Source organism: Ictalurus furcatus, chromosome 10, assembly GCF_023375685.1.
Source record: "Ictalurus furcatus strain D&B chromosome 10, Billie_1.0, whole genome shotgun sequence".
Classification (NCBI taxonomy): domain Eukaryota; kingdom Metazoa; phylum Chordata; class Actinopteri; order Siluriformes; family Ictaluridae; genus Ictalurus; species Ictalurus furcatus.
Window position 1 is genome coordinate 28,571,297 of NC_071264.1, and position 24,711 is coordinate 28,596,007.

The 24,711-nt window shown below is 41.5% G+C and overlaps 1 protein-coding gene across 12 annotated transcripts in view; it reads right to left on the bottom strand.

Annotated features, from left to right (window-relative positions):
- Window positions 1-529: 529 nt before the first annotated feature.
- The window catches only part of LOC128613895 (centrosome-associated protein CEP250), a 178,226-nt gene continuing 154,044 nt past the window's right edge, over window positions 530-24,711 (bottom strand). For 8 of the 12 annotated variants that reach the window (XM_053635059.1, XM_053635061.1, XM_053635060.1 and 5 more), the window contains 13 exons: window positions 23,641-23,798; window positions 22,960-23,206; window positions 22,642-22,831; window positions 20,287-20,440; window positions 19,496-19,663; window positions 18,295-18,411; window positions 16,409-16,534; window positions 13,725-13,892; window positions 13,467-13,639; window positions 13,300-13,374; window positions 13,113-13,206; window positions 11,133-11,188; window positions 530-3,026 (listed from right to left, as the gene is read on the bottom strand). In XM_053635059.1, coding sequence (XP_053491034.1) covers window positions 2,951-3,026; window positions 11,133-11,188; window positions 13,113-13,206; window positions 13,300-13,374; window positions 13,467-13,639; window positions 13,725-13,892; window positions 16,409-16,534; window positions 18,295-18,411; window positions 19,496-19,663; window positions 20,287-20,440; window positions 22,642-22,831; window positions 22,960-23,206; window positions 23,641-23,798 — 1,802 coding nt within the window. In that variant the 3' untranslated portion in view covers window positions 530-2,950. Of the gene's footprint in view, window positions 3,027-5,515; window positions 6,325-11,132; window positions 11,189-13,112; window positions 13,207-13,299; window positions 13,375-13,466; window positions 13,640-13,724; window positions 13,893-16,408; window positions 16,535-18,294; window positions 18,412-19,495; window positions 19,664-20,286; window positions 20,441-22,641; window positions 22,832-22,959; window positions 23,207-23,640; window positions 23,799-24,711 lie in introns of those variants that run through there. The other 4 variants (XR_008386954.1, XR_008386956.1, XR_008386955.1 and 1 more) reach the window with 4 other exon arrangements.

Genomic DNA, 24,711 nt, shown 5'->3' on the forward strand with positions numbered 1-24,711 from the left:
GTAAAACCGGACTTCTGAGAGGATCCGAGATGCTCGAGCCTGTTGACTCCGATGCGGTTTGGTACAGAGGGAGGAGGGTTTGTGTGTCTCCGTCCAAACACTTCAGCAAATGTGATTACAAACCTAATAACGGCACAAACGCACTAGATGAGGAGGAAGGGGGCGGGGGGACACCCCAAAGTGTCGGCCGCACTTTTAATTACCCCCGGTCTTGTAACGTAACGTCCTGATAAAGATAACGAGCCTTTCTTTCTTTCCGTCTACAATACCTGTCTGTTGCCTCCCAGTAATGAACAGCCTTCTGGGATCCAATTACAGCACGACTCCATCTGAGGTCTGCTCAAGACATAACTGCAGCCTGATCCTCGTCTCGCACGTCTCTTCCGTCCCTGCTGCCTGTGACTTTCGCTTAATGGGATTTTTTTTTAGAAAGCGGTGTAAGCACCGATCCTGCAGAATCTCTCTACAGCCATTAAACGACCTGCTCATGAGCACAGAAACCCAAACGAGGCGCAGGGTTACGGTAAAATAATAATAATTATTTTAAAAAACACACACACATACATTTATGAGCAAAGACATTCCTAGAAGCGAAAGGCCACAAACGTGAAACATTCTCATACTACTAGATTACCTGGTTAAGGGTAGTGATCAATCCCCAAATCACCAGCGCACCACCTCTATCCCTCAGCTCATTCACTCGGACCGGATTATCTCCTATAAGAATCTCAGTTTGTTCATCACCTCATAAAGCACTGACCATTATTTTCATTTATACCACAGCACCGCTGAACTCCTGGTTTCGTGCTTGTTTATGGAATTAAATTTGTGCCCAAAAGTATTGAATGTAACGTTTTTTGTTTTTTTTCCAAGAAAAACAATGAACTCGGTGGCAAAAACGTGGCATGGTCTTCGAATAAGCAGCGTTCTTCGTTAACAGCTTCCTTTTTGCTAATCGTGGTTTATGAACACGCTGCGACACGCTTTTTAAAAAATTTTTCGTTTGTGTAGGCGGGGCTTAACAGTGATTCACTCTCATTGGCTAGTGAGATTCCGATGGAGAAATATTAATTGCAAGATAATATACTAGCTGAGTAAGTAAGCGATTTCCAATACAGAGTACAAACGCATCCAGAACGCTCTTCCGAAATCCACGCCATTGAAGTGTCTACTTCCAGGTCCGGTTTATTTGAAGACCGTGTTACGTTGTCTCCACGGATTTCAGCGTTTTCAGTTTCAGTGTTTTTTTCTCTTCTTTCTATATTTTACGTCCAACGCTTTTGGCACAAACGTAACTCCACACAGTAACGGCTCATTCGCAGGGAACTGTACGGTGGACGCTGTATAGAGACGCATCAAAGGATGTGCGTATCCGTCGATCTGTAAGGAGTTCTCCAGCGTCGGCGCTGAAGCTGTAACTACGTTTTCCGACATCTTCAGGACGGAGGAGTAAAAATGAAAAAATAAATAAATAATAATTTAAAAAAAAGGGGCCCGGTGAGAGAACACGCCGTTTACCAGGAACCAAGTCGTTTCAGGGAACTTTAACGCACGTTGAACTATAAACGCACAAAACGTACGACGTGTCTTTAATCGAAAGATGTCATCGCTGGCAAAGTGCTGCGGTATAAGAGGAATAAAACACTTCAGGGGGAAAACTATTCCAGGAAAATAACGAACCTGATTGTTGATTAGTTTCCTATAAAAGCACATCCTGAAGTGTTTTATTCTCATGACTAATGGGATAACGTCGTAATATGTCACTCGCCATCAGATTCAAGATGGATGCGTTATAACAATAATAATAAATAATAATAGTTATGATGATTATTGGAAGTAGCATTTAAAGTCGCAGTAAGTGTACAGGATTGACAGTAACCCAGAATGACAGAATTAGCCTTAAACGCTGCGCTCTGGGAAATTTCAGGGCATTAATAACAATTATTGGCGTTCTTTACTTTTCAGAGACACCTTAAGTGTTGTGTATTGAGTGCTGGGTGAGAGAGAATGTTGTTTATTGATTTTGCCAGAGCAAAAAAAAAAAAAGCAGGACGGTGTCTTCGTGCTGAGATGACGTCTCGGAGATCACGTGGTTACGCCTCGCCCAGGCCCCGAGCCTACGGGGCAGTCCCGGCTCGAGCTCGAGCGTGACGTGACGTTAATGTAAATATAAACGATCGACACATGATTCGTCACAAATATGACACGCTTTACACACTACAGTTACGTGAACAAACAAAATGTCACACGAAACACCGGTAACTTCACACAAACTGTCGGATTTATGTTCAAAGAAACAAACAAAAAAAAGATCAGACGTAAAAACAGACACTAGATGTGTTTAAAAATAAAAAAGAAAAATCCTTCCCTAAAGGTTTTCAAATCCCTCCAGGTTTGAAAAGTTTTCATCTCGAAGCCTCCGAGAAAATTTTATGACAAACGTCAAAAAAAAAAATTACATTAAATATCACCGCAGTGAACAAACACGCAGAAAGCTGCAATAACGGCTCATGTCTTCACTTACCTCAGAGCAAAACAAGTTTGGAGATGATTAACACACACTGACACTCGGGCGCCTGCCGTTCTGAAGAATGAAAACCACGCTCGTTTTTTCGCCGCTAAAGAAAAAACGCCATTATCTTATATCATCTATCATAACGCATCATGATATTATTCAAGTTTAACAGGTTTATAAAATAAACAGAGGTATAAACAAACCCAATTCTCCATCAGTTCTATTCAGATCTTTTCTCCATCAATCCTGTATTACTTTAGAAAGAGTCTCAGTGTCACAGAGAAGCCCTGAGATGTTGTACATTCAGTGAGCGCTGTGGTGTAAACTCCCAGCCGTGTGCCCTGCGCAGGGCTCTTCTCTCCAGTGCCCTTCGAGCGACTCGCCGGGCCACTTCAGCGGCGAAACTGGATCCGGGCGTGGCTCTGCACACGCACCTCAGCTCCGCTCCGGCCGCACCGCCAGAGGCTTCTTCCTGCTCACGTTCTCCCGCGGAGGGCTGAAGATTCCCGATCTGAAACGTGGCAGGAAAAACCGAAGATGCATCTTTTATCAAGAATTTTCTTTGGAAAGCAGAAAATGTCAAGAAAAAAAACAAAGACAATGAATTCAGTAACATCAACTATGACTTTAGCAAACTCGTACAGGAATTTCGCAACCTGGTCTATGAACTTAGCAATGTTTTATATACCAAATCATGAATTTAACAATGTTTTATATACGAAATCATGAACTTAACAATGTTTTATATACCAAATCATGAACTTAGCAATGTTTTATATACCAAATCATGAATTTAACATTGTTTTATATACAAAATCATGAACTTAGCAATGTTTTATATACCAAATCATGAACTTAGCAATGTTTTATATACCAAATCATGAATTTAACAATGTTTTATATACCAAATCATGAACTTAGCAATGTTTTATATACCAAATCATGAATTTAACAATGTTTTATATACCAAATCATGAACTTAGCAATGTTTTATATACGAAATCATGAACTTAACAATGTTTTATATACGAAATCATGAACTTAGCAATGTTTTATATACGAAATCATGAACTTAGCAATGTTTTATATACCAAATCATGAATTTAACAATGTTTTATATACCACATCATGAACTTAGCAATGTTTTATATACCAAATCATGAATTTAGCAATGTTTTATATACCAAATCATGAACTTAGCAATGTTTTATATACCAAATCATGAATTTAACATTGTTTTATATACAAAATCATGAACTTAGCAATGTTTTATATACCAAATCATGAATTTAACAATGTTTTATATACCACATCATGAACTTAGCAATGTTTTATATACCACATCATGAATTTAACAATGTTTTATATACAAAATCATGAACTTAGCAATGTTTTATATACAAAATCATGAATTTAACAATGTTTTATATACAAAATCATGAATTTAACAATGTTTTATATACAAAATCATGAACTTAGCAATGTTTTATATACCAAATCATGAACTTAGCAATGTTTTATATACCAAATCATGAATTTAACAATGTTTTATATACCAAATCATGAACTTAGCAATGTTTTATATACCAAATCATGAATTTAACAATGTTTTATATACCAAATCATGAACTTAGCAATGTTTTATATACGAAATCATGAACTTAGCAATGTTTTATATACGAAATCATGAACTTAGCAATGTTTTATATACCAAATCATGAATTTAACGTTTTATATACCAAATCATGAATTTAACAATGTTTTATATACGAAATCATGAACTTAGCAATGTTTTATATACCAAATCATGAATTTAACAATGTTTTATATACCAAATCATGAATTTAACAATGTTTTATATACCAAATCATGAATTTAACAATGTTTTATATACGAAATCATGAACTTAGCAATGTTTTATATACCAAATCATGAATTTAACAATGTTTTATATACCAAATCATGAATTTAACAATGTTTTATATACCAAATCATGAATTTAACAATGTTTTATATACGAAATCATGAACTTAGCAATGTTTTATATACCAAATCATGAACTTAGCAATGTTTTATATACCAAATCATGAACTTAGCAATGTTTTATATACCAAATCATGAACTTAACAATGTTTTATATACCAAATCATGAATTTAACAATGTTTTATATACCAAATCATAAACTTAGCACTGTTTTACATACCAAATCATGAACTTAGCAATGTTTTATATACCACATCATAAACTTAACAATGTTTTATATACCACATCATGAACTTAGCAATGTTTTATATACCAAATCATAAACTTAACAATGTTTTATATACCACATCATGAACTTAGCAATGTTTTATATACCAAATCATGAATTTAGCAATGTTTTATATACCAAATCATGAACTTAGCAATGTTTTATATACCAAATCATGAATTTAGCAACGTTTTATATATACTAAATCATGAAATTAGCAATGTTTTATATACAAAATCATGAAATTAGCAATGTTTTATATACAAAATCATGAAATTAGCAACCTCATCTACAAATTGAGCAACATGGTACAACAGGTATAAAAATTCTACACACCCCTGTTAAACTGGCAGATTTTTGTGATGTAAAAAAAAATAAAGCCAAGATAAATTGTGTCAGAATGTTTTTCCACCATCAATGTTGATTACGATGTATAAAAATGACGATCAGAAATTATTTTACATAAAAAAGTTACAATAACCTGGTTGCATTGGGTTTCACTTAAATTTTACACGTTGTAATTTCTGACTGAGGATGGAAACAGTCTTTTTTTTTTTACATCACAAAAACCTGCCATTTTAACAGGGGTGTGTAGACTTTTGAGATCCACTGTATATTAATTCATGAAATTAGCCACTGCATCTACAAACTTATGAAATTAGCAAGCTTGTAGATGAATCAATGCAGAATTAAGCAACCTCATCTATGAATTTAGCTACCCTTTATAGGAATATAGCTACCTCATCTATGAATTAAGCAACCTCACCTATGAAGTTAGCCAGCTTTTATAGGAATTCAGCATCCTCACCTCAGAATTTTGCAGTGTTGTCTATGAATTTAGAAACCTCTAAAAGGAAGGAATGAATTTAGCAACCCCATCCGTAAATTTAACAACCTCGTGTATGATTTACACAAGATACAGGTCTTAGACTGATACAAATTCATCAATCCAGCAACCTTGTTTATGAATTTATCAATCCCGTATAGAAACGCATGAACATAGCAACCTCACCTATAAATTTAACAACCCTATGAATTTTTATCAAAATGAATTTTTATCAACCTTTTGCACAAATTCATGAATTCAGATACCTCATCTATAAATCTAGCCACCTCGTCTATGAATTCATGAATTCGGCAACCCTGAATATAAATTTAGCAAACTCGTCTATGAATTCAGCAGCCATGCGCACAAATTCGTGAATTTAACAACCTCGTCTAAGCATTTAGCAAACACGTCTTTACGCTTCGCGTACATTTTGCCGTTCACGGAGTCCAATTTTAGTGACAATACGGGTATGGTCTATGCTCTCAGAGCTGCTCGTCACATTCAGCATCATGCTGGTCGACTCTTTCCTGTTCCTGTCAGCCTGACCTACCCTTCCAGCATGGTTTGGTTTGTCTGCTAGCCTGCCCTGCCTCTTTACCTCCCTGCAGCTCTCTGGATCTCGTGTAGCCCCTGAGGCCACGTCACTGCTGGACACAAGTGCAAACAGTCAAATGTCACAGCGGAGATCATCAGCTTCCTCGGGTGTAATGAGCTCTCTGTAGCACAGACTTGCAGCAAAACAAACAAACAAACAAAAACCAGTCAATTAACAAACTATGCATCTTTTCTTCCTTTAAACCAGGGCTGCATATAAATGACCGTTTTTTAAAAGAAGAAGAAGAAGAAAAAAAAAATCTTTAAACCGTCACGGTCTCTTGTTTCCGAAGTTGTCGTCCTATCTGGCAGCTTTGCATACACAATCGGCTCTTTGACTACTCCTGCAGCTTTGCTAATGCCTGCCCTTTTGTGCCCGCTAATTCCGCCCGGGATAAACAGGTTTTGTGCATGCAAAATTATTCGCGCTCGCATATAATTAGCCGGAGAAACAATTAGGCGTGTGAATAACAGTCCGCAGCGGTGCGTTATGAATTCTGGAGTGCGAGAATGAGGCGTTTGTGGATACCCAGGAAAGCAAAGCTTATCAAATAAAGCTTGATAAATGTGCACTGAATGAAACGAGTCAATCATTCTAATGTCCAAGAGGAGCCCTGAGGAGAATAAATAAGCAATCAGGACCTCATGTGGCGCGAGCAAATGAGCGTGAGGCACAATTAGGGAGGGTCACATTCACACGGGGGTCTGAGTACACCAAACACACTGATGAGATCAGACGCATGAGTGTGTGTGTGTGTGTGCGTGAGAGAGAGAGAGAGAGAGAGAGAGGGAAGGAGGGAGGGAGGAAAGTTGAGAAATGAACTCAAGATGGAGTCTACAGCACTCTAGGTCTACCATTTATCCCAGTTTTGGATAAAGTGGGCCCTTAAAAGTCAGAAAGGCAAAAAAAGATCAAAGTACAAATGTCACACACGGTGTAAGAAGAGGACGGCTGAGGAGAACGCGAGCAGGAGAACGCGGGCCCGACAGATGAACGGGCCCCACAGCACACGCTTTCAAAGGCAAATCAGAGTTATTAACTATTCAACCACATAAAGGAGGTGAAGGCGTGAAAGGTTGCGGACCGAAGCACTTTTGCTTCACTGCATTAAGAGCTGCTCCGGCCCTGTGTGAAAAGAAAATAGATTGCCTCCCAGTAAGACGGCTGTGTGTTTTGCCCCCCCCCCCGCTAATAACAGCAATCTGCTCTGAAAATCTAATCCCAAGTACCATTTACGCCACATCCGCATATAACTTCTGCCTGGAAAAGCGTAGAATACGAGTTTGAAAAAAATATATATTTTATTCCCTGATATCCAAATAAACAGGACAGGCTCTCTATCAGCCGGAGGGATGTTACAGCAAGTGAACCAGAAAGAGCAAAGTGCTAATGAATAGTGGGTTGTTGGTTGTTTCTTTTTTTTTTTTTTGGATGAAAGCATCTTATCAAAGCAATGTTCTTTTTATTTCTCTTTAAAACGTGCAGGGAAAGTGCCAGCAGTTTAAGGAAAGAGTGACTATAAACTGCTTAGGGCAAAAGTTTGCAGACCCTTATGCCAAAATAAAGAAGAGATTTAAAAAATAATAATAATAATTGAATCTAAAACAAGATGTCTCATGCATCAGGATTCACATTCTTAGTCCCATAGTGCATGTTGAGATATTAATAGTTAAACGATCACCAAGTGATCTCAGTGTCCGAATGTGCTGTTCTATAAATATAGCCTCAAGCAGCAATCTGCGGGGTCCAAGCACCTGGTGGCCAGTTCCACTGCCAAGTTAAATGGTGAATAGCGCACTTATATGGCGCTTTTATCCAAAGCGCTTTACACTGGTTCTCATTCACCCATTCACACACACACCGATGGTAGCAGAGCTGCCATGCAAGGCGCTAACTTGCCATCAGGAGCAACTTGGGGTTCCGTGTCTCGCCCAAGGACACTTCGGTATGTGGAGTCACGTGGGCCGGGAATCGAACCTCCAACCCTACGATTAGTGGACGACCCGCTCTACCACCTGATCCACAGCCGCCCACGTTACACTGAACACCAAAAGAAACCATAGATGAACATAATGTTCAAGCTTCAAGACAGTAACTCAATGCTAACCCTCTGAAATGCCTCACGAAACCTGATTGGCTAAAGATGGCGGCCATGTTTTTAAAGTAACCCAGTCTATCACGACAAATGTCAGCTAGATCGGATTTACGGTTCGCGAAAAACAGCTATTTTAGTGGCAGACGTCGTCGACGTCCTCCGAAGTGGATTCGTGTTCGTTCAGCTACAAGAGCGTTAGTGAGGTTGAGGTCGGGTGCTGATGTTGATGTGAGGAGGCTCCAGTTTCACTTCATCCTAAAGGTGTTCAGTGGGGTTGAGGTGAGGGTTGCGTCTAGAACACTCGAGTTCTTCCAAACTTAACGCACCATGTCTTCATGGAGCTCGCTTTGTGCACAGGAGCGTCGTCGTGCTGGAACAGGTTTGGGCTTCGTAGTTCCACTGAAGGGAAATTCAGTTTGCATAAGGAGATTTGAGATTTGTAAGCAATATAGCAGACACATGCCGATCAGTCTTTCTGGGGCGGAGCTTAATTTACTCAAACAGCTGAACGCCCCAAACAAACACTTCCTCACATTCTGTAGTAACTCAGTAACCCTCAGATGCCACCCGTTCACTGCCTTGTCCAGATCACGTTTGTAGAAGAGGGTCAAGACAAAAACGTTGCCTACATTTTCACCTTATTGAAGATTATGGGCGTTAAAAACCACTCGCCCCTTCAGATCATCTACGAGCAGTCAGTTATTAGACAGGCGGAATAAACTAGCGTCTGATCCGACCCATATACTTTACCCAGAATTTCAGCGTTTACCCTCTGGTAGAAGATTCAGGGTCCCAAAGTGCAAGCTGAACCGATATAAACATTCATTTGTGCCTGTGTCCATTAACCTTTTCAACGCCAGTATGCATGTAATGTAACGGTTGGGTTAGGCTACTTGGGTTACGCAATATGTTATTTGTGCAATGTACGCTATATATACGGGCTGGGCAATATCGAATATTTGCCACCATTGTGAGTAGACGTGAATGAGTGAATGGGTGTATTTACATACGCATCTGTCTTATGTACATGAGAGTTGTGTGTTGAGAGATGTTTATTTCATTGCTGTTGTGTTGTTTAGTAAAACTGCAGAACGGACACAAACGAGTCCAAAACGAATTTCCCTTCAGGGGCAATAAACGTATATCTTATCTTATCTTTTGTACGGGGAAGCAAGTATTATATTATAGTCACATTAAGAGATGCCTTCAAAATCAAATCAAGCACTTCACTTCCATATTTGTTCGAATTTAATCTCTCTCTCTCTCTGTCTCTCTCTACTTACAGGCCTGCAGGCTTTCTGCACGTCCTCGAACATTAACTGAGCTTCATTTAGTCACACGGCTACACTGAACGAGCAGAGTGTGTTAATGTGTGTGTATAATTTTCCATCCCTGTGCTCTCTGGTTTCTGTCTCTCTCTGAATGATTAGTCAAGAGAGTCGCAGTCTCCGGGGTGATTATCCACTTAATGCTCCAGTAACCATTTTCCCCCATGAAACTCAGTAAAGTTTAGTAAAGTGTAGCACTGACATTAACACGGATGAAGGTACGGGATGGTGTGTGTGTGTGTGTGTGTGTGTGTGCAGACAGGATGTGATGGGAGCAGTTAGTGAACCTGGTACCGGGCCAGAACCCAAATGGGTTCTGCCGTGTTGGAGATCCTTAAGGGAAAAGCCGATTTTGCGTCTGCCATGTCGAAAGAGAAAGTTTTCCGAAGTTCTCCTTTACAATTACACATCTTTAGAGAAGATAAGGCGAATGTCCATGGCGCAGAATCACGTCGGTGAAACGCCAGGGCTTAATCGGCTGCCTAATGGACCTAGTGCATCACATACCGCTGTTTATTAAAGATAAAAGGCACACACGTAATAGAAACGGTTCCTCGCGAACTTTTTTACGTAGCTTTCTAATAGGGTTCAACGTTGAACTTTTTTTTTTTTTTTTTTTTTAATCATAGGGTTGAAAGAAGAATCTCGGCTGAAGGGGCTCCACACAAAGAGATGAAAGATTCCACTAGATGGACAATCCAGAGAACGTTTCATACTGTAGATAAATGCGAGAGTGAAGACAGGTGAGCTTTGGTGTTTGCTTATCCAAGTAACAAAAGATAAAAAATAAATAAAACGCCTAAATAATAAAAGAAAACTAAACTACTAACAGCATTATAGAAGAGATTGGAGTCTCTCCAGTCGTTTAATGCGCCTTAAGAATTAATGCCAGAACACCTGGCATTATTTAAAGAATAAGAAAAATAAAAAAGCCAGTCAACACAAACCCGTAAATTACGATAAATAAAACGAATCGTTTAATTATGACAAAAGAAATGCCGCTTAGTCGCAAACCGTAAACAAATGCCTCAGCTGACAGAAGATAATATTGCTTATTATTATTATTATTATTATTATTATTGGCATAAAAAGAGAGTTAAACAAACTTCCACTTCTGCCTTTCAGCCTTTACCCTGATTGTTCATTTCATGCTCCCAGGTGTCTGTGCACTTGACCTTTTATGGAGTTTTGTGGGCGTCACTACATGCAAATGAGCCGTGTCGGGAACGCGCTTTGCACTTTACGGATGATAAACATACTCACACAAGTGTAAAGATCATCAGCCTTTCTGAAAGTTTTGCAGAACATTTTAGTTTGGTTTGGCTGACGGAAATAGTTTAAACACGTCTTTATTTCATATTTCAGACAGCAGACATCAACACCAGGAGCACAAAAAGTGCCGGATTTCTTACATTTTTTTTTTCTTTTTTTAAGAACAGATCACAGATATACTGTAAATGCTGTCTGAAAGCTCAGAGTCAGATGAAGAGATGTGGTGGTGATGGTGTGAACACTCACAGTGCAGGAGGCTGACGGCTGTGCAGCGGCTCACTCACGCTCTGGGTCTGAAACGCCTGCAACAAACAAACAAACAAACAAACTAACAAAGCAGTGAACACAATTATAGTACATGAACAACTCTCTGAAGGTTGTAAATCATCCAGGTCATAGCAGTAGTACCGCTCAATAAATAAATTCATCAATAAAATATAACAACTTCATAGTATCACAATAGAGAGACTCTTTGGCTAAACAACACACACGGAGAACTTTTGTTCTTGACGAGACGTTGAGACGTGAATTCTCCTTAGTTGCTCGGTGGAGGTCATAAACTCACCCAAACTTCATTTTCAAGACTTCAATCAAAAATTGCTTGACTTCAAAGCCCCCTCGCAACGGTTAAACAGAAAACGGCACATGAACACGGCACGATATGACACTTTAACCTCAGTTCGAAATTCAACTTTCTTGAATATGCTAATAATTTTTTTTTTTTTTTTTTTAAAAACACCCACAATCTAACATGTATCCTTTCCCCAACCTCTTGGCCTGGATTTGCATACTGGAACATTTCATGATGCAATAACATTCTCCTGTCACTTGTTCATCGCCAATGACTTTTCAATCGCTTTCCAAAACCTTCTCCACAAAAGATTATAAATATACAGGTGCGATCAAAATGATTCGACCCCCATTGCAGGTTTATTGTGAAAACGTACGGACTTTCAGCGGTTTGCGATGAACACAGCAAACAAAAGCAAATGAAATCGTTCAACACGATGAGTGCTTCAAGTGGTTTCTCCAAATTCAACTGAAAATGCAACTTATAATGATTTCTCCAGCCTCAAAATGATTCACCCCCTTCATGGCGAGCATCTTTAGTACTTAGTAGAGCTCCTTTCGCTGTTATGACCTGCTGTAAACGAGATGCAGAGCTTCTGGCAGTGTTCCTGAGGAATCTTCTCCCGTTCCTCATGAGCAACGGCCTCCAGTTCAGTAATATTCTTCTTCAAATCCCACCAGAGATTTTCTATGGGGTTCAAGTCAGGTGACTGTGACGGCCCTGTAGAATCTTCCAGAACTTCTTCTGCAATCAAGCCTTGGTGGAATTTGAGGTACACTTAGAATCATCGTCCTGTTGGAAGGTCCGATGATGCACAAGCTTCAGCTTCCTCACAGACGGTGTGAAGTTTTCTCCTAGGACTTCCTGATACTTCAGTGAACCCATCTCGCCTTCCACACGCTGCAGGTTTCCAGTGCCGGAGGATGCAAAGCAGCCGCAGAGCATCACCGAGCCACCACCATGCTCGACTGTGGACAGAGTGTTCTTTCTTCATCCTCAGACATACCGGTGAGCACCGGTGAGCTGATCCATCATGCAGAAAAGTTCCCGTTTTATTTCATCGCTCCACAGAACAGAATCCCAAAACTTCTGTGGATTATTTATATGATTTTGAGCGACTTTTCTTGTGCTTTTGGGTCAGTAGCGGTGAACGTCTTGGAGTTCTGGCATGGAAACCTTCTGCGTTTAGTACACGCCTTACTGTGCTCACTGAAACCTCAGTGTCTGTTACACCAGGTCTTGCTGCAGGTCTTTTACAGTCACTCGAGGGTTTTTCACAACCTGCCTTCTCAGAAATCTGCTTGCAGCCATCAATATCTTCCGTTTTCTGCTCCGTCCAGGTATTTAATAATTTTTCTACCCCTAGCCAGTTCAGGTATTTCATGTGTTCCAGCTCAAGCACACCTGCTGCAACTAATGAAGCCCTTGATTAGCTTGGGACAACACCTGTTCTGCATATTCGTGCTGTTGTGAGGGATTCTATCCAGGGGGGTGAATACTTTTGAGACTGGAGAAATCATTATACGTTGCATTTTCAGTTGAATTTGGAGAAACCACTTGAAGCACATTTGAATTGCTTTTGTTTGATTTGTTCATTGCAAACAGCTGAAAGTTTGAGAGAGAGAGAGAGAGAAACAAATATGATGTAAATATACCTTGCATCTCTCTGCCTCCATTCTTTGCTCATCGAGCTCCGCCCTCAGCCACCGGATCTCCGCCTGCAGCTTCTCCAAGTTCTCCTGCAGATGACTGGGAGAAGAAACGACTTGTTTCTACATCTGCACGACACTACTCATCTCTCACACACACACACACACTGTTTAAAACACTAGCAGCTCTTACTCTTTTTCAGCTGTGAGGTGGATGATCTTCTTGCTCTGGTCTCTGATCTTGAGGCCGAGCTTCTCGTTGGCCTGCCTGGTGAGACGCAGTTTACAAGCGTTGACCACATTCGAGATATTTTCACTTGGCAGTGTATAAGTATTCGACCAGCTGTGATGAGATCTTACTTTTGCTCTTTGACCCACTGGTTGACGTTGGTGACCACCAGCTCGCTCTCTCGGTGCAGACGGGAACTATCAGTACGGGCGTCGCCCAACGCCTGCCTCAACACCTCCACCTCACTCACAGCGGCCCTGTACTTCTGTTCTAAAGAGTCCAGCTCAGTGTGTAACGTGTCCAACTGTACAACACACACACACACACGGGTTAACATGAAGGCTTCAGAAGGCTTCTGAAGAAAGCTTGTGTGTGTGTGTGTGTTTAACCTGAGCTACTTTGGAGCGGTAGTTCTCTCTGAGGGAGGCTACCTCCACCTTCAGGAGCACCAGTTCTTCCTCTCTGGACTGCAGGGTGACGAGCTGCTGCTGACCCCAGAGCTGAGAGCGCGCCAGCTGGCCGTTTAACTCCGCCAGACGCCCCTCAAACGCCCGAGTCTGAAAGTAAAGAGAGTTATCAAGTCGAACCGTCTAAACTCGTCTGTTTCAGAGTCGTGCGCATGCGGCGAGGAACTAATACTGAAATTACTAACGGGGTCCTCAGTATTCAGATCTTTCTTTGAGCTGTAAAAAAGAAAAGAAAAGAAAAATTCACTCTCTCTCAATAAATCCGTATAAAAACGGATATAAACAAAGAGCTCAGTTTGTAATGACACTAAATAAGCTCGATAGTTATGGGAAGATGACTGTATATTTAACAAGTGTCTCTGGTGTGAAATAAATCGGTGTGAAAATGTCAACTTCAATTTAGAGAATTTTTATTAGCAGCTAGCGAACTGCTGAGCTAAGTGTTAGACTGACAGAGGGGAGTGTTAACGAGGGTAAAGATGTAGAGATGTTCCTAGCCCATCAATAGTTGTTTCCTGGGTGTAAATAAGTAAGTAAATACATAAACATGTCTTCCTACGTTGATCATATTTAATTGTTTACGTGTCTAGAGATACGGTAGCTGTAAGGTTACGGCCGTGGGGTCGGCTGTGGCTCCAGAACCCGTCGCACGAGTGTCCTTGGGCACGGCACCGAACCCCGAGTTGCTCCCAAGTGTGTGTGTGAATGGGTGAATGAGAAAGTGCAGACCATTTAATGTACTATGCGTATGAATTATTATATATAAAATACCAGATTCCACATGAGCATGAAATCATTTTTAATTGACTGCACAGCAATATTATCCTAGACATTCTCAGTCTTTAATAACGAGACATAGACGTGTAAGGTAGACAGTCAGGTTCGTCTGTGTGTGTGTGTGTGTGTGTGTGTTTCTGAGAGAGAGAGAGACAGAGAGAGAGAGAGAGAGAGAGAGAGAGAGCGGGAAAATGTGTGGGAGAATATCGAGAAGGTCTCACAATGACCTTTACACAATCCCTGAGCACGTGCGATGTAGAAGAGAGCCAATAAAGGTAATGAAAAAAGTAAAGGCAATTAAAGTAGTGAGAGCGCTCTGTGTGTGTGTGTGTGTGTGTGTGTGTGTAGGTTCAATGACAGAAGCATAGGCACAGAAAGCACACAGAGAATTGTGCACACAAACATGATTACAAAATATTTGGTCTATATATATATATATATATATATATATATATATATATATATATATATATATATAGGCAGGCAGTCCAAACACACACACACACACTCTTCAAAATGAGAAGTGCTATAAATGCAAACATGTAGAAATACAGCTTCCTGGTCTTTTCTCATTATTGGTTCGCTCCGACTCCCCCTGCGTGCTGCCGCGTTCCGCACAACCAGCGGTGATCATTAGTGGCCTCGCGCCGGTCCAGCTACAGCACGAGCAATTATTTTTAAATGGCAGAACTGAAAACAGACAATTGACACACGGCACACACACCCAGCACCGGTCATTAGTCCTGCAATCGGGGCAGAGAAGAAGCGGCTCCGGATGCGGTTTCTGCTCCTGATTTTTATTATTATTATTTTTTTAAGCCCGAGGAGTTTGCTGACCACAAAATGACAAGGCTGCTTTTCCTCGACCAATTAAAGCAGGGCAGAGAGTGGGCCTGCGAGCGCGCAACACTGACAGCACTTAAAGAGGATGATGTGAAGGCTGAGAGAGAGAGAGAGAGAGAGAGAGTCCAGATGACTGAACTGACCGGAGTTCACTCCACTTCCACACTCCGATCGATCCTCCGTGTCAGACGTCCGCACCGTATTCACATCAACAACTCGCAGAGGAAACAACGGGCCGCTCAACATAGCGCGGTGTGAGATAATACGAGAACATACAGCTGAGTTTTGTCTATTTAATATTCATTTATAGCGGCGAGACATCTACCTTGCATAAGTATTCACCCCCCTACATCTTGTAGTGAACAGAAACAGAGACTTAATTCGAGATTAAGTGTCATGATTTTATACAAAACAGACAAATCTATATTACACGCATCTAAAGTAAAAGCTGCGATTGCATAAGTATTGAACCCTGTTGCTGTTTAAAAAAAAACAAACAAACAAAAAAACATAACATACACCTGTTTCTGGCAGACCCCAGGGATTACTAGAAAACATACCCAAGCAAACAGCATTATGAAGACCAGGCGGTCTGGTTCAATACATACACTTTGGTTTAGCACCCACGCTGTGATTTACTACACCTGGAGGTCCTTGTTTGGATGGTGAGTCTCAACAAGTAGTTCATCAACATTATGCTTTACTCTTATAAAATCTCTATCAAAACTAATATGAGGAAAACTGGTTTCGTATGATATATATATATAGTATTTTGGACTGTGTGTCTCATTGCCCGTAACTGGTGTTATACGTGAGCATCGTGTTGATTCTTCTGCGAGTATCTCAGAGATCTGAACTCATCACACGCAAACCTCAGTTACACAGGGGTTCTACACGACGTGATGTGATGTAATTCACACAGTTACGGTTCACAAATCGTCCACGTGTTCTGGAGTCACGTGTCTCGTAGGAAGGCGGCGTCTCACCTCGTCCTGAGAGAGGCGGCTCTGACTGCGCAGCTGCTGCAGCTCTGTACTCAGCTCTGTGTTTCTCTCTTCCCGCTGGATCAGCCGCTGCTGCAAGCGTGTCATCTCCTGACTACGCTCAGCCTGCTACACACACACACACACACACACTGTCAGGAATTTATTCTATTTCTGTTGACTTGTGTATTAAGTTGAGAACCAATCTGAGGCTTTCATTAATACAATTAATAATAATAATAATAATAATAATAATAATAATAACAATAATAATGATAATAACAATAACAATAATAAATATTTATTATTAACAACAGTTTTTATTATTAACAATAATAATAGCATCAGCAGCACTTTAAGTAATAGTAATAGCAGTATTAGTAGTAATACCAATAGTAATAATAGTATTAGTAATATTAGTAGAAGCAAAAGTAATAGTAGCAACAGTAGTAGTAGTAGTAATAGCAGTAGAAGTAGTAGTAGTATTAGTACTAATAATAGTAATAGTAGTAGAAGTAATATTAGTGGTAATAGTAGGAGTAGTATTAGTACTAATAGTATTAGTAGTATTAGTGGTAAAAGTAGTAGTAACACTAGTAGTAATAGTAGTAGTAGTAACAGTATTAATAGTAACAGTAGTAGTAGTAGTAGTAATAGTAGTAGTAATAGTAGTAACAGTAGTAGTAACAGTAGTAATAGTAGTAGTAGTAATAGTAGTAGTAATAGTAATAGTAGTATTAACAGTAGTAGTAATAGTAGTAGTAACAATAGTAATAGTAGTAGTAATAGTAATAGTAGTAGTAACAGTAGTAGTAATAGTAGTAGTAGTAGTAACAGTAGTAGTAATAATACTAGTAGTAATAGTAGTAACAGTACTAATAGTAATAGTAGTAGTAATAGTAATAGTAACAGTAGTAGTAATAGTAGTAGTAGTAACAGTAGTAGTAACAGTAGTAATAGTAGTAGTAGTAATAGTAGTAGTAATAGTAATAGTAGTATTAACAGTAGTAGTAATAGTAGTAGTAACAATAGTAATAGTAGTAGCAATAGTAATAGTAGTAGTAACAGTAGTAGTAATAGTAGTAGTAGTAGTAACAGTAGTAGTAATAATACTAGTAGTAATAGTAGTAACAGTACTAATAGTAATAGTAGTAGTAATAGTAGTAGTAGTAATAGTAGTAGTAGTAGTAATAGTAATAGTAACAGTAGTAGTAATAGTAGTAGTAACAGTAGTAGTAATAGTAGTAGTAGTAATAGTAGTAGTAGTAGTAATAGTAACAGTAGTAGTAATAGTAGTAGTAGTAATAGTAATAGTAGTAGTAATAGTAGTAACAGTAGTAGTAGTAACAGTAGTAGTAATAGTAGTAGTAGTAATAGTAATAGTAACAGTAGTAGTAATAGTAGTAACAGTAGTAGTAGTAACAGTAGTAGTAATAATACTAGTAGTAGTAGTAACAATACTAATAGTAATAGTAGTAGTAACAGTAGTAGTAATAATACTAGTAGTAATAGTAATAGTAGTAGTAATAGTAGTAACAGTAGTAGTAGTAACAGTAGTAGTAATAATACTAGTAGTAATAGTAATAGTAGTAGTAATAGTAGTAACAGTAGTAGTAGTAACAGTAGTAGTAATAATACTAGTAGTAATAGTAATAGTAACTAATAGTAGTAGTAACAATAGTAATAGTAGTAGTAGTAACAATACTAATAGTAATAGTAGTAGTAACAGTAGTAGTAATAGTGGGAGTATTTCAGGCTATAAGGTATAAAATGTTGGATATATTTTAACATATTCACTGCTGGTTCTCTTTAACGCTGTAACACACTTGATCCCATTTTTCACTGATCCCAATTAATTAAGGAAAGTTTATTTTAAAGCAGCTGTGAACCTCTTGGCTGAAAGTCTGGATGCGAGCGTCTCTCTCCTGCAGCTGCGTCCGCTTGTCCGCCTCTTCCTCCTGCAGCCTGAGGGTGGCGCTGTGTAGCTCACACACCCGCTCCTGCAGCTACACACACAGAAAGAAAGAACGAAAGACAAAACGACAGGTGACAATCACTCGTGGGGTATCTCGGGTCTTTATCACGTGTACCAGAGCGTTATTTAAAGCTGACAGCGGGAGGATTTGCTCGCACGCTGATCAGATGACAGATACAGTCTGTTATGAGTGACAGATATTAAACTGGAATTACGGAGAGACATTTCCAGATGTAAGTGAGTAAGGAACCGCATCAGATCTGTTAAACCTATTAAACATGTAGATTTAAGTCGCATACAGATGAGCAGTCAGCTGATTGATGTGCTTCGCTTCTTGAGAGGGGGAAAAATAAATAAATACATTTTCAGGATCTATGCAGGTCTGGGTCACATTCAGCTAAATCATTCCCTGAGTGATCTGGAAGTAAACACTATGATTTGGAGGGAACCTAATTGAATTGGTACGGTATTACCCGTGGAAATACGGCCGGAGAGTAATAAATGTCATACATCTCATTAAAAAAAAAAAAAGCATTGTTTTAATGAGATGCAAATCTGCATGAACATCAATTTTTATAAATATCCATAAACAGCAAACACGTCTGTATGTAAATGTTGCCATTTAACACACACATCTTTTCCATTGCTCCCGATTTAGGGGGGCGTCGTTACGGTATGTACGAGTTTCACAGCTCTGTATTTGTATTTGCAGGCTAATTAATAGGCTAGCTGATGCTGGTGATGGACAGATTGTGGTCGTTATGGTAACGTGATATATTTTAACAGCGAGCAAAACGACGATCGAGACTCTCTTAACCAAACTCCACTCACCGCCACGTGTAACGAACGAGAGCGAGCGAAATAGTTACTCAAGTTAGATCATTTTGATGAAACTGGAAAGACGTGGGGGCGTGTCTAATTTGCATATACATGCATATTCATAGATCCGGGTTTGTTTGTTTTTAATAAGGGTAAAGGTGGAGAGATTTTCAGTGAATTATTTTTCTTGATAGATTAACAATCGTATGTTTAAACATGGATTATGTGAAACGAATAGTATGTGTATACTGTGTGTGTGTGTGTGTGTGTGTGTGTGTGTGTGTGTGTGTGTATACCTGGTTTCTGACTGTTTCTAGGTCAGTTCTGAGCTGATCTCTCTCAGCCTCCAGGCTGTCCTCTCTCTGACGTGTCCTCTGTACCCAATCCAGCTGTTCCTGCTGCCGGGCCTGCTCCTGTGCCAGCTCCACACGCAGAGCCTGAGCCATCACTGACTGTTCCCTCAGCTTACACACACACACACACACACACACAGCATCTTCCATACTCTCTTATCCACAGTGATTTACAGCAGTGTTTGGTTGTTTAGTTGGAAGAGAATGTCCTTATGCTAATGCACATTAGCCCGAGTCTGAATATATCACACAATGAGGTAATGCAGAAATGGGAGCAAATGCTATAATGGTTTCTGGGTGGGAAAAAAAAACTGGGTAATCTAGAAAAAAATTAAGATGAGAAGTGGGTGTATATGAAGCAGAATTGGAAGAGATGTATCATGAACGATGTGTGCGAGTCTATTTGGCCATTTTATTGATAATGAAGGAACTATTTTGTATGTAGCATCGAGGATGTACAGCTACAGAAAGTCAGTGGGGAGCAGAGAGCAGACAGTGTGAATGTGTGTGTGTGTGATGCCCTGCAACAGGGTATTCCTGTCTCACAACCAGGATAAAGCGCTTACTGAAGATGAATGAATGAACGGATGACAGCTATCACTAGCTAGCAAAATCGCTTACGGCCGCTTTAACGCAAGTCAGTACTGATTAACACGGACGAATGGGATGTTTTACGGTGGCAAAAACTTCCTGTTTTCCTTGTCCGACGAGGATGAGGACGAGGTTGCGATTACCTGCTCCTGCATGTGTGTAACGGTCTCTTTGGTGCTGCTCAGCTCGTCCTGGAGCTCCTGGTTCTCCTGCTGCAGCCGTAAAGCCTCGTGCTGGGTGCTGAGCTGAGCCTGCCTGCTGCTGCTGGCCTCCAGTTTCACCTGTTCCACCTGAGTCCTGCAGGCCAAACTAGGAGTATCATACCTGTACATATATATCACGGTGTATAGGATTTCTGGTGCATAAATGAGACTCAAATCTGTACAAGAGAAATGAGTGTAGAACATTCCACGATCACAGGACTAGAGTGTGTGAGTGTTGTGAAAAAGCTGTATTTTCACCACCGCTTATCACAATACGGTCCACACTTCCTCCACAGCATCTAATTTGCTGTAATTCTCTCTCTCTCTCTCTCTCTCTCTCTCTCTCTCTCTCCCCGCTGTTTAATCAAGCTCGAGGAAGCTCACTCTGTCTTAATTGGAGCACGATGCCGTGCAGAAACGGTGAGCGCGGCAGAAAAAGGTTGTTGGTTGTAATCAGACAAGGCAAGCTTAAACGTTTAATGAACGAGCCCTGGAGCTAATTAGAGGTGGGCGGAGGATGAGCTCAGCCACCGATGGAGCATGAGGGCCTGAATCACGGCTCAGGAAGCGTCAGCTGGAGCGGCTAATCCAATTAAAGTCCCATCTCTCGCCCTCGTTCTCTTTTTATCAGCAACTCAAAATGAGCACGGCGTGTAAGAATCACTCCACGTACAGATGTGTCGCTCGTTCATCCTGATGTTCTACTTTCCGCTCGGTGGCTGGTCGCGCGTGGACACTCGGAAGATTTACACTTCCGAAGAACGTTTCGCGCCCCGTGTTTCAGTGGATAATCGCCTGGATAGTGTAGTTTTGCAGCCGAGATCTTCTGACTCTTCTGTACTCATTCACAATCTGCTCGTGCTGAATGTCTCAGCAGTTTGGGTCTTTACTCTTCTACACCTGTACACTGTACTGATGTTTCTCTTCTCACCCAGGAGAGGACGGTCGAGTCACGGTTTCTTCATCACGCCGTCTCAGAAACCTTTTCCTCGCCACTCCCGGCTCTGCTTCGTTCATCACGGATCTACATCTCTGTCTGAATTTCCGTCAATCTACCGTACTATGTGACGGTGCCTGCTGATAAAAGCGCTACAGCAGGGGTTCCCAAACGTCTGAACGTCTGCTCTTGGTATGAGCCCTGGGTTTCGGCTGTGAACGCGGCATTTGTTAAAAAGGATAAACCAACATGAAGACCAGAGAGCTGTCTATGGGAGAAACGGCAGCCATTTTGAAGCTGGAGAAGAAATGAGGGAAGGTCGATCAGCGCCGTTGCACGCGCGTTGGGCGTGGCCGATACAGCGGTTTGGAATGTCCTGAAAAAAGATGTGCGGCCAAATGGGAAGTGCGACCAAACATTAAGTGTTATTTACTTTAAGACTATCGGTTCCTACACATTCGCTCACCTAAAAATCGGGTGGTCTGCCACCAAAGGTGCCATATGTTTTAAGCTGTTTAACACGTCTACTGTAGACGTAAACCTGAGCAAACGAAAGCCGAAATTCTGATCTGTCGTCTCATATTCGTCTTCTCATCTCAAACCCAAATGTCTTCGCTGCATAGCGAATATTTTCAGAAGATACTGGAACTCAGACAGTTGAGAAAAGATTAGGAAGCGAGAACGAGACTGAGGGTGACGATGAGGTAGGTATATTATTATTTTTGCGATTAGGGGAGTGTGAGAAACTGAGCTTAAAACCCTGCTTTCCTTTATACAGCTCTCTCTCTCTCGCTCATTGACAAACCGACCACGGTAACAGCTAATCGATCCCCGGCGCGATTCCCTCGCCAGGATGATCAATATCCCTGGCAATTAGAATCCCCTATCTGCATGGCTGCAGGGACCTCGCCGCGTCTCCACGGCCCACGAACACCCGGGTTAGTCCTCAGCCTATCGCTTAATTACTAAATCCTGCGTAATGCGTATTGGCAGGCTGGCGGCGGCGCTTTAGCGTTAGCTCCTACGCCTGACTGAACAAGTGACCTTTGACAAACGGCTGGCTAAGACGCTGCCGCGTGTCGTCTCGCGATTGTTTAAACATCTGATCTCGAGGTGAGGCCGTGAACCGACGACGACCACGTGTGCGTGGAGATGTTCTGGCGGCTGAGCGGGAATTGGATTTCAGCATCTCCGAAAAATCGAATCTGTTAAATTATTGTGGAGAGGACCTGCTTTCTTTATTTTACAGTTCGTGTGGTACAGAATTCATCCGAATGTGAGATTCATCTGAATCTGCACTTACGTCACGCCGATATTCACCGATTGAGAGTGTGTCTGTGTGTGTGTTTGAAGTGCACCTGCAGTCGTGGAGCTCCTGCTCGCTGGATTCCAGTCTTTGTTGGACTCTCCTGAGGTCGGCATGAAGTCTCCTCTGGATCTGCTCAGCCCGGACCACCTCGGCTACTCGCTCCGCCAGCTGCTCCTGCGCTCGCTGATGCCCGCCCTCCAGCAGTAGCACCTTCTCCTCGTGACGAGCCAGTTCCTGAGCTGGAAGGCCAGCACACACACGCACGCAAATAGGGTATGGATGCTGTCCAGTCATTGTACAACATATTTATTCGACAGTTACTATTTTACAACTAATCATACGGTATACGATGGCCCGGCATTCTCACCGCTGTCTCTGCAGCTGCCCCGGGCCTCCTTCAGATCGTCGCGGATCTGCAGCAGCTGCGTGCGGAGCTTGCCGCACTCGTTCTCCCTCTCTCGCTTCTCTTTCTTGGCTTGCCGGAGGTCTGCCTGTAGAGCCTGAATGGTGGCGGCGTGCCTCTCTGCCTCCGCCGCCTTGCCTCGGATCTTATCTCGCGCCTGGACCAGGTCTGCCTCCGACTGCCTCAGGAGCGCGTCTCTTTTCTGCACGGCCTGCGGGACACGCCCACGCTTATTTACACCCTGGATAAGAGTTTCTTCTTAACGTCTATTCGTCACACAAGTGAAAAAAAAAAAAAAAAGGCGCCGATGTGTAACAGGTGACATTCGCAGTTCATATAACCGCATTTCCTCACGTGGGCGAGTTAAACCTCGGATCTCGGATGGTGCTGCATTACTAGTACGTGATTGACTGCATTTCTCAACTCCAACCAAATCCAAATAATTAAAGCTCGTTGGCATTGAAACACATGAACCTTGAATGTACTGTTGAAGGGCAGGAGCGAACATTTAGGATTTTTCATAAAACACGTAGCTGACTACACGGAGCAAGAGAAAAAGCTGGCCTTGTCAAAACTCTGTGTCTGCTTACAAGCCTTTGCTTACGATGTGTTTGTGTGTGTGTGTGTGTGTGTGTGTGTGTGTACCTGCTCCTTCTGTACACAATGCCTACGAGCCGCCTCGAGTTGTTCCTCCAGTTCGTTGACTCTGAGCTCCAGAGCGTCCACGTCAGCCTGTCTGCTCTGAGCCTCACACACAGCATCAGCCTGGAGCTTCCTCATCAACTCCTGCAGCCTTCGCACCTCTAACACACACACACACACACACACACGCACGCGTAACCGAGTGTAATCAGGGTCTAAAACGACAGGAAGGTTCAGCATTGTCTCCCAACGTCACGTCTTGTGCATGGTCTAATATCCCATGGGTAATAAAGTAAAAGAACAAAACAGAATGTCTGCTCATGGCTGCAGGGTTGCAGCACCTCTGGATCTCTGAAGGCGACGGGTGACATCGCTGCTGATGCAGTTTCCTCAAACTCTCGGGGAAAAGAGAGAGGGAAAAAAATCTGCTGCGTATTTTCATTTCTAATATTTAATCAGGTTTGAAAATGATCTGAGTGCACTTTTCTCTAGAATGTGCATCATGAGCGAGAGTGTGACGGACAGAGACGGGGAACGAGAGACGGGGAGAGAGAGAGAGAGAGAGAGAGAGAGAGAGAGAGAGAGAGAGACAGGAAGCGAGAGATAAAGATAGACAGACAGAAGAGTGAGTGAAAGAGAAGAGAGCCAGAAAGAATAAGAGAGACAAAGAGAAAAAGAGGGAGAGATAAAGAGAGATAGACAGAGAGACAGACAGAGAGAGAACTAGGCAGAGAGACAGACAGAGAGAGATAGACAGAGAGATAAACAGAGAGACAGACACAGAGAGAGAAACAGAGAAAAAGACAGCGCGATAGACAGAGACACAGACAGAGAAAGAGACAGAGAGATAGACAGAGAGACAGACAGAGATAGACAGACACAGAAAGAGAGTGAGACAGAGAGACAGACAGAGGTAGAGAGAGAAACAGTAAGAGAGACAGAGAAAGACAGATAGAGACAGAGAGACAGACAGAGATAGAGAGACAGAAAGCTAGACAGAGAGACAGACAGGGAGATGAGCAGAGAGTGACAGACAGAAAGAGAGAGAGTGAGGCAGAGAAACAGACAGAGAGA